Genomic DNA, 10498 nt, shown 5'->3' on the forward strand with positions numbered 1-10498 from the left:
TTCCCTTTTGGTACAGTGCAGTAAGCTCACATTGCATTAAGCTGTCAGAATGAGGAGTAAACATTCCCATAGCTACTTGAATTCTCCTGCCAAGAGTGCTGATCCAGTCTCTGGTGCGCTAGTCCTAGTGGTACTATGATACAGCCTTCATCCAATGGTGGGTTCTTACTCCTGGCTCTTTTCTTTGGCAGTGATGCCACTAAGTTAAGTGATAATAAGCCACTGTCGAAGAAATACCTGTCTTCCAATTAATGCTAAAGATATACCATCATTTTCCCTCATGCCGTATCGAAAGGAGATGGGGAACGGAAAACTTACTCGTGGGAATCGACTGACATATTGTCCACATACTCAATCTACCAGATCATACTTGCAGAAAGCAATTTGCCAGGATTGAGAGAAACTTTTAGTGGTCCAGGTTTAAAAATGAGAATCCCATTTATGTCCTTCTCTGTGCTGACCAAACCACATCCTGAAATGACAAGCGACTGACCAAATATTTTCCTGGCTAAGACTATACTATACTGTTTCCCCCAAAAGTGAGTACTTTTCAATACTATGTGGTACTGGACATGAAAGTAGCATTGATTTTATTCCAATTCTAAAACCTGCTATCCAAGCAAGGTAAAATTAACTGGTTTGCAATGCTGCAGTGTGAGCAAGCATCATGGAGTTAAGGAAAAGGTCCCAGATTGGATGCTCAGGTTACATGCATCCAAGACTGCTAGGAAGACTCGCTTTTTAATTACTCGGTGAAAAACGAACCATTAGAATGGCATAAAATGAAAGCCAAAAGAACATGTAAGAACCAACACCTGGGGATCACTTCATAAATAATATATAAATGTCAAACCACTATGCTGTACACCTGAAATACAAAATAGTGAATAAAAATTGTAATTGAAAACTTTAAATTAAAAAATCAGCATCCACCTCCCTCCCACCCTTACCCACCCTCCACCTACACACACAGCCTTGAGAAATCTCATGGATCTACAAGATCCTAGAAACAGGGCTAGATCAACATTCTGACATAGCAGGCAGGGAAAAATCTAACAGCATTAAGTTGAAGGACACCAACAGAGGAAGGATAGAGATTGTCACTCAAAAACAGAAAGTGAACAGATCCAGAGTTCTCCATTACAAAGATTCATATAAATGTACCACATAGCTCAGAAACTGGCTCTCTGATGTCTACTGAGGTTTGATTTCTGGGAGAAGGTTTTCCCACATTCATTACATTCATAGGGTTTTTCTCCTGTGTGAATTCTTTGATGGACTATGAGATTCAACAATGAGTTCTCCATTACATAGGTGCATATAAATGTACCACATAGCTCAGAAACTGGCCACAAACATATACTGGTGATGTCATTCTTCCATCTTTAAAACTTCACATTCCTCAGTGAATTTGTGCACAGCAAGTGTTTTCTTATATATTTTCTATAAAACAATATTACATATAAAATGTAGTTTTGTTATATTAGTTCTAGGTAGATTTTATCTTCAATTCTGAAACTGATACATTTCCACAGAAAAAAATTATGACACAAACTCAGTATGTATTCAAAAATGTAAGTTACCAATATACAAGATTTTAGTCTAATCTTACTTGATGTTTACTGAAGCCAACTTCACAGTAAAGGCTTTTGTTTTTCCCTGAGGTTTCTAAGATTTTAATGGTCTTCAGCTCAATCAGGACAATGACAGAAGTTTTATTCCTCATGTAAAGTCTTTGATGTACCGTATGTTGAATTCTGAAGGTCAAGCTACTGAAAACCTGAAGAATAATTAATTTTGCAAATCTACATGTGGAATTTGTTATTTTTTTGTTGAGGCAATGACATTACAAAAGAACAAAAATTCCCAAGCATTTCTCCAAGTAGAGAACACCATTTAGTATGATGCTGACCTGACAATGTCAGAGTGTCTCGAGGATCTCAAGGGGACACAAGTAATACCTCTCTTTGCTGTCAGTTGTCTGAGTTGCGCATTCACTAAGAAGGAATTGTCAGTGGGTGGTGCTCAGGTGGTTTCCGTGAGGCCACATGTGCTGTCTGTGTGTTGTTTCTGGGTGAAGTCTATATGGGTGGTCTCTGTGGGATGTCTGTGAAATCTGTGTGGAGGTCTTATTATGAAGTCTCTGTAGGACAACAAGAGGTCTCTCTGGAAGGTGTCTGTGAGAGGTGTCTGTTAGGAGGTACCTTTGTGAAGTCTGTGTTGTGTGGCTCTGTGACATGTCTGTTGTGAGGCATCTCTGTGAGGCCTCAGTGTGAAGAGTTCTCTTTTGGGAGGTGTCTGGGGTTAGGTCTCTGTGTGACTGGTCTCTGTTAGGAGGTGTCTGTGTGTGTCATCTCTATGTGAGAGGTCCCTGTGTGGGTCCCTCTATAGCTGGCCTTACTGTGCCTTATGAAAGACAGCAACAACAGATGAGCAGTGGGACTTGCCCCTTCCTGCTGCTGCTTCCGTCAGCATCCCAGTCACTCTGGTACTTATGCTGACAGGAGCATGGGGTGCATGTCCAGCTCCCCCCCGACTCTCAGAATTCACCATTCGGTGCCTGAGACGACCCATGAGCACAGCCAGGCTCAAGGTCTCAGCTGTGTGACACCCTCTCCCAAGCACTCGAAGACCTGGGGCACTTCCTGCCCTGGGTCCCACCCTTCCACAGGTCCAGGCTGCACTGCTGTGCCCAGCCTGGTGGCTGCTCAGGATCCCAGAAGCAGGAACTAGCTCCAGGAAGATCCTGTGTCATGAGAATGCCTATGCTCCTGCACCCCTCAACCCTGGTCCTGGTCCCACATGTTGGGGTCCTGACAGGTGTGGGAGCAGGACCATTCCTGCTGTCATCAGATCAGGGTTGTTCTAGAACAGGACTCTCCACCACTGCAAGGACACCCGAGCTGGGCCCCCTGTGTGCCAAGTGTGGCACAAAGTGCAGAATCACTCTAGAAAGATTGTTCCTGGTCTCCCTTTTTTCTGTGTGGTTTGGGGCCAGAGAGGAGGCAAGCGACACTAGGAGCAGGCCACGCCGAGGACCAATCCTGGACTGCACCACCCATTGTGGACAGGTCACTTCTGCGCTCCCGTGTGATAAATCCTGTGTGGTGTCTTCGTCTCCTGCAGGGCTCTGGGATAAGCAAGGCTAGAATCACATAAGAATTATTACGTGATGGCAGGCCAGTCTCTCATCCTTTTAAGTCCCCAACTCTCCCCTGGAGCAGACCTTGGGCCATGTGTTTATGTAAAGGTCACCAGACTGGGAGTGACACTGAGTTCTCTAGTCCTGGCTTTTCCACCTGTTGTTAAGTCATCTTTTCTAGAATTCAGGAGGCAAGGATGTGCAAGCTTAGAAACTGTATTGTGGAGACAATTAACCATTCCTGACTTGCTTTAATTCTGCAGATTTGGCCCTAGAGGTGGCTTCTTTATATCTGTGATCTCAGAGCTGAAGAAGGTGGAGACAGAGGTTGGGGCCCTTTCCCCTTCCCTCCTCCCATACCTGTAGATGATGATGGGACATCAGGGCTTCTCGGTCGCTGCGTATTTATGGACACTCTGTGTCACTTTGCCTCCTTTCTTGGATCCAACCTTTTCAATTCTTCACCCACATCCCACCCAAATTTCACGGTATCCGACTGTCAGATAGTTACCCACATACAGTCACACACTGTTCTATTCATCCAGAATTCCTCCCCTGGGGTTAATAGAGGGAAAGGCAGGTCACCAGTGACCATGACCATTCACTCATTTGTGGCAGGAGTGAACACAGCCCTCATCATCATCCTCCCTGAGGCTCACACCTACGCACACGCAAAGCAGGAAGTGCCATCTGTCTGGTCTCTACATGTGGGAAAGGCAGAGGTGGAGGAGGGCGAGCTGTACATTTTATTCAGGCTAAGCTGAGAGGGGTTCACAAGGCCATCCCCATCGCAGCCTTCATTAGAGTGAGAAGGGACCTGAAGGAGCCTTTAGGGCCCAAGAGATCCAGGGGCAAGATTTCTCTTGCTTCTGAACTCAGGGCCCAGGAGCTCCCCACCCCAAAACTTCCTGACAATTCTTGGAGCCTGAGTGGGAATGTCCAACCCTGTGAGGCCCCTGTAAACCTATTTCCTACAGCTGCACGATTTCAAAGCTGAGTGGAAGCAGGAGAAAGATGAGTTGAACCAGATCCTCGAGTGGAGTTTTTATGGGTTTTTTTCATCTTGTTTTAGAGTAGTTTTTGTTGTTTGAGTAATGAAAGTATTGTGAAAATATCAGGGGCAATGAAGGGACTTCGGATAAGGAGTAAGCTCGCAATGCCACGATCAGCCTCCCTCCATGCCCCTTTCTTCTCGAGGCCAAAGCACACACCTAGCAAGCACAAGAAGTCACTACACCACCCTTTTATGAGAAAAAAAAAAAAACATATATTGGGGAAAAGTAAATATTTTGAATATGCTAATGAGAAAAACGTTTTTCTATATGGACTAATTTTTTTTTTCTTGGAGACATATTTGCCTACTAGAAAAGGCTAGTGAAGCATGGACCAGGCAAGACCCTTCCTCGAAAAAGATAATGCCATGGGCAGTGTGGTTGGTGGCCTGGCGTGCACGGCATCCTTGGCCTATACTGGCAGGCACTGACTGGAGACAGTGTTTTCTTGGGGGCCAGGGAGGGGGTGCGACTCACTTCCAGCTGCTCATCATCGAATCTGACACTTTTCAAGGACTTCCCAGGTCTGACTTGCTTTTCCCTGATAGAACAATTTTGGTCTTTGGAGTCAGCCTGCTGACTGTGAGGGGTGTAATTCATCATTCTCGCTTGCTCTGTGGAGTAAGGAAGGCAGCAGACACACACACATACTGGGGCTGGGTGTTCCCGTTTGTGCTCCTTTAACTTCGTGGCATGAAGTCCATGGTGAATGGCCATTTTCTTCTCTAGAATCTGTCCCACAGCTGTCATGAGCTCCTGAGCCTCCACATTCTCGCTATCCAGAATTGATCTGCTTTTGACTGACTGTTGGCTCTGGGCAGTGGCTGATTTGGGCTTGCACTTTTGCAAAGCATCTTGACCTTGGAATTTTTTATGGGGGAAAATCCTCATTTTTCTTTTGAAGAAGCTTTGTAAAACACTTTGTTTTTTCTCTGGCAGCAGCTGGAGGTATTTCTTCCCAACAGAGCCTACAGTTTTTCTGGCTTGGGCAGAGGAACTCATACTCCTGTCTTGACAGGTCCCCAATTTCTCGAGCTTTTCTGCATGCTCTCCTGGGTTGGGCCACCTGCAGTCCTCTCTCTCATAAGTAGGGACAAACATCTCGCTCTGATTCTTCCAAAAGCCTTGATATCTTTTGGTCCTGGGCTCCTGCTGCTCTGGACTGCTGCTTGAGGCTGCCTTGAGGCCACACAGCATCTGGAAAACTAGCTTGTTTCCATTGGGCACTCCCTGGGGATGGCACTGAGGCACCTGAGAGGCCAAGTTGTCAGTAGCAAGGGGCTTGTGTCTGGGACACTCGTGTGGCAGGTTCTCTGACTGTACCTTTACGTTGGACTTAAACTCACTAACCATCTCTGTGTTAAGGCGTGGCTCTCCTGGATCTTGGAGAACAGTCATTCTAGGGTATAGGGGACTTTTACTGGTCCCTGGAGCCTCTAAACTACCCAAATGTGCATTTTTGTTTTGGGACTTTGTCAGCACATTGGTTCCCAAGATGTCTCTAGACTCTGGTTGAAAAGCAGGGGACAATGTGGCCTTCCCTGCCTCCCTGGCTTCCTTGGCCCTCAAAGATTGGGGTCCTATGTTCATCTCTGGCACTGTTACCTGATGGCTGGGGTCTCGTGAGGCATGTAGACCACTCTTCCCTCCTGGCTCGTTCCTGGACATTGTTGAACCTGGACTGGGCTCTGTGCTGTCCTTCATGGCCCACTCCACAATCCCACTCTGCCAGGTGAGTGTGATGGCCTGAGGTGGCGACCTGCCCTCCTGTCTAGCCAGAGAGGCCTTTGTGGTCCCATGGTCATCACCAAGTGGGATCTGTCCCAGAGCCCTCTGGATTTCCTCACACACAGGTAAGGGGGCCAGGAGAGTCCTCTCCAGGGTGGGAACTGACTCCTCTCCTATCGCTTTCTCTCCCAGATGGGGCTGAGGAAGTTTTCCAAGGACCTCAGCAAGCTGGACTATCGAGTGGTCTCCAGGGACACAGGGAGCTGAGGGCCGAAAGGCAAACTGCAGAGTGGGTGAGGGTTGAACCTTTTTCAACGTAAAGTGATTAATGGACTTGATGAGCTTGAGGGGCAGGCCCCACATGTGCCTCACCCAAAACTTTGTCATATGTGCTTCCAGCATCTTTTGAGTGTTTGTGTCGAGGAAGGAAACCCTGTGGGAGGTGTTCACCCAGGGTTCCCAACCCTTTAAGATTCCCAAATTCCTGGTTTCCATGTGAGCGTTGGACTTGGGAGAAGCATGGTTGACAGCAAGCCAGGATCGACGCACACTCACGGGGATTAAACCCTCGCTGGTTTGCCCCCAATTCCTGCCTAAATGGCCTTTTGGGATGTTTTCTAGATTTTTGTCTAAGCTCCTCGGCAAACCACTTGTCAAGTCCTTTCTTAAAAGCATCCAGTCATTTTCTGACCCTTCAGAGTCTACTTCCTGAAATGCCACTATAGGCCTCTCGGAGGACCTGGAGAGGTTTTTAGGGACCTTGCTCATGTCTTGCTTTAGCTGGAACCCCACCTTCTGCGGATCCTTGCTGCTTTCACCTGTGAAGGAAGAGGGCCGTGAGGCCCCATGCTTGTCCTTTACCGGACATTTCCCTGGTAATTCGCTCTGAAGCTGCCTTAGTTCCAGAGATTCTTGTATCTTCCGAGGTAGCTCCCAGCGGTTTTGGATAAGCCATTTTTGGAGGTGTTGCTCCAGTTGCTTCCGGAGCTCTGGACTGATTGGAATATTCTCGGGAAGGATGGAGCCCACCCAGCTGTCCTCAGGAAGGTTGGGAGTGAAGATATTAAAGACTTCCTGAGATCTTTCGATCACAGACGGCGGAGCCCACCCACTTTCTAGTTGCTTCGGCAACAAGGGCCATTCTGTATTTTGAATCTCAATTGAGGTGAGAGATTTTAGCTCATTCCGGGCTGTCGGGCAAGACACACCACAGGCTCTAATCTGGGATGGAGAAGAAGGTCCTAGGATTTGTACAGGAGATTGGAAATGGGCCTGGGCCTGAGCCAGAGGTGGGGCCTGTAATTGCAGCATCCTTGGAATCAAGGCTTGAGGTTGGAACTCCAGCTGGGGCAGGGGCTGGGAATGGGAAAGCAGTGGAGGTAGTTTAGCCTGCAGATGAATTGGGCAGGGATTTGAGATTCCATTGAATAAGAATGAGGGAGACTGTAGTGTGGAAGAATTCTCAGAGATCCTGGAAGTAGCCACCGGGGATTCGCTGTGCAGAGAGGAGAGACCCCAAAAAAGCTGGTTGTATTTTTGCTGTAGATGGTCCCCCAAGACCTTAGGATATGAGAGCTGCTGAGGACTAGGCAGTTGCTCTGGCTTATCTTTCGCGGTCCAGAAGGGTTGGGGGATTGTGGTGTCCTGCTCAGCACCTAGTGATGGCAACATTTTCCCCAAAGAATTCAGGTGGTAGTCTGGGCTCATTTGTTTTGGATATAATCTGTCTTTGCCTTTTTCCTTCGAAATCTTTATCTTGATTCTCTCTGTGACTTGTATCTCCAGGAGATTCTGGTCATCGGATTCGAGTAAGGAGGGGCTAACAGCCTCTACCATTCTGTCTGTGGAGTCTCTCCTGAGCAAGGCCTCTTGTGAGTGGTGGGACAGGTGCTCTTGTTGGGATTTGCACTGTGATGAGTTTGAGAGGCACAAGGCTTTGGCAGCTGCCTGCCACTGAGACGGGGTTAAAATGGAACAGCTTGAGTAGTCAAGGCCTGAGATGGCTGGGACTGCGACAGGAGAAGCTGACAAAGGTGTGTGTGGAGATGAGCTTTGTGGGATGGTCCTGAGTGGGAGTGCCATCAAGTCACACTGGGGAGGTGTCATAGTGGAGTCTGACAGTGGTGGTGCAGAGGAGGCTGTTGGAGGTGGAAAGTGGGCCTCTGAATCATGGAGGCATGAGGTAGAAGGGGAAAGTGCAAGTGGCTGTGGTGAAAGGTCGTCCAGCGGAAAGAAAGGCTCTGGTGGCTGAGAGCCACTCAGGGATGAGCGTGATTGAACAGAAATTGAAGAGGTAGTAGGACTTTGTGACAGGGCAGAGGCCAGAGGTAGCAGGCGTTCAGTCGGAGGAGCTGGGGAAGCCAACGGGGACATGACGGAAGCAGCATCTTCCACAGGCTCTGCACAGGGCTGGCGGGCTCCCTCAGGAACTGCTTTGCACGCCTCACCAGTGGCTTCTTGACCTGAGCTCTGACAAAAGCTGCCTTTGTCAGGGAGCCTTCCCAGGTGGCTGCAGGACACGGAGGCACAAGCTGCAGCCAGGGGCACGTGGGGCCAGGAGATCCTGCAGGGTAGGCACCTGGTGCCTAGGGTCCTCCCCATCCCCGACATTTATTCCACAGTGCTCCTGCTGTCTGTCACCCCAGGGCTGTAGCCACACCCATACCCCATTGCCCTCCCTTCCATGTCAGTTCGAGGTGTCCAGCAGCCCAGAGGGTGGTGGACCCGAGAGAAGGGGAAGATTCTTTACCTTTGCAGAAGAGAAATCAGGCTCTGAGCCTCTTCCAGTTCTTGCAGGCAATCTCTGCAAGCTGGAAATCAGGAGACCGGGTCATGTGGTTAAGGCAGGGCCTTAGGGGTCTTACAGGAGGCTAGGGTAATGGCCCTTTAGGGGAGACACTTTGAAGGGAGATCTCTGGAGCCCAAGCATCCAGGTCAAGGATAACAATTCCTGACAGTGATCACAAGGCTCAAGAAGGGTAAAACTTTTTCTTTTACAAAGTGCTTCCACATCTATTACCCACTGCGGACCTCACAACTGCCCCATAGGGGAGCAAGAGGTCAGGGGGCACCTTACAGAGGAAACTGAGTGATGATAAACAACTTGTTCAAAGGTGGACCTGGCGGAGGGGTGGGGGGTGGGTTCTCACCTTTCAGTCAGATACTATTGATCTACGACAGTCCAAATGCCCCTGCTGGGTGACACCCATTTCCAGGCTCTCAGATGCTTCATTCAGAATACAATTCTGGGATGTATCTGGATTTTAATTTCCTTCCCAAGAGCCTTCCCGATGGCTCTGTTTCCTGTGAAACAGGCTCCGCTGCTGGCATCCTTGGAGACCTGGACCTGGACCCTCAGGGACCAGACAGGTGGGGGGCAAACCCCTTGGCACAGGGCTGAGGGGCAGAAACTCACCTTTCGAAGCTCTACTTTTCTTCCTGATCTTTCTCTTCCTCTTTGGCTCCACCGAATGCTGAGACAAGAAAATGTGAGGAGCTAGACTCATTCTTACTCTCCTGTCTCTAGACAAGCTACAGAAGCTCAGTGTTCATGAACAAAGTGACTTTCTACATTTAATTAATGAGACTCTCTAATTTTTCCCCTTTTACCTTTTTTGTAAAGCAGATAAAATATTTTGCTTTTCTTCTTGGATGAATGGAAAAAAGAATCTTGATGAGACCCACCATGGATTTCTTGCTCAAGAAAAAGAAAAAAACACACATTCTCAGAACTACAGGCCCCTCTGAGCTCAGTCAGGTAGGACTCTGGTTTCCCAGGCCAGAGCCCCACTCCAGCCTTTGCTCAGAGACACTCAGTGGCTCGGCACTGATCTCGGATCAGCCCCAACAGAGGAGAGGCTCGACTTAGACACCTGCCATGGGAAAGCAGTTGGTGAACTAGTGCTCAGGGGCCTGTCACTCTGTAGAGATCCAACTCTTACTTAGTATCCAGTCCTTGATCATTGGTCACTGCATCTGGGACTGTGCCCTGGAGCCCTCCACCACACCTGGACTCCTGATCCAAGATCTTCAGATCAAAATCCGTGTGCTCACTCTAACCCCTGCTCGGCCTGGCTTGTTCCTAGAACGTGATGTTCTATTCATTCCCAAGAATTCCCGTCTCACCATTTCCTCTAGGTGATTCAGAAAAGGTGAAATAATAAGAAAATAGATCAGCTTTGCTGGGTCTGGGCCAAGGGTTCCTTACCTTCCTGATGTTTCTATGTTTCCTAGGCGGTGGTATGGATGGATTACTCTGGAAGCAGAAGAGTAACAGGAGGAAGAGCCCCAGTCCACACAGGAAGGCGAGGATGGTATCAATCACCCAGGGAGTGAAACTGAGGCTTATCCATGTGTCAATAATGCTCTTCAGAGAAGAGAGAGGATTTTCCATGATGTGAATATCACTGCTGCCTTCTGGCAACTGAGCACTGGAAGTTCACTTGGGAGCAGAACCCCAGGCCCACCCACATCACAGAGCTGTGGCCTAGTCACAAAGGTTCCTGAGGGCGGGGAGGGGACAAGAAGAAGAGGAGGCTGAACTACTGCCCTTCTCTCACCATCCAGCTACATGTAC

General features: G+C 48.5%; 1 protein-coding gene across 1 annotated transcript; it reads right to left on the reverse strand.

The window, feature by feature from the left end:
• Nucleotides 1-4403: 4403 nt before the first annotated feature.
• On the reverse strand, nucleotides 4404-10424 carry LOC105311139 (spermatogenesis-associated protein 31C1-like). The gene is made up of 5 exons (XM_023526949.1): nucleotides 10130-10424; nucleotides 9532-9615; nucleotides 9338-9395; nucleotides 8672-8732; nucleotides 4404-8431 (listed from the first exon to the last, which is right to left on the reverse strand). The coding sequence occupies exons 1-5, from the start codon at nucleotides 10313-10315 to the stop codon at nucleotides 4504-4506; spliced, it is 4317 nt and encodes a 1438-aa protein (XP_023382717.1). The 5' UTR covers nucleotides 10316-10424; the 3' UTR covers nucleotides 4404-4503.
• Between the last annotated feature and the right edge of the window lie 74 nt (nucleotides 10425-10498).

The sequence above is a fragment of the Pteropus vampyrus genome, unplaced genomic scaffold (genome assembly GCF_000151845.1).
Source record: "Pteropus vampyrus isolate Shadow unplaced genomic scaffold, Pvam_2.0 Scaffold1000000569, whole genome shotgun sequence".
NCBI classification, from domain to species: Eukaryota; Metazoa; Chordata; class Mammalia; order Chiroptera; family Pteropodidae; genus Pteropus; species Pteropus vampyrus.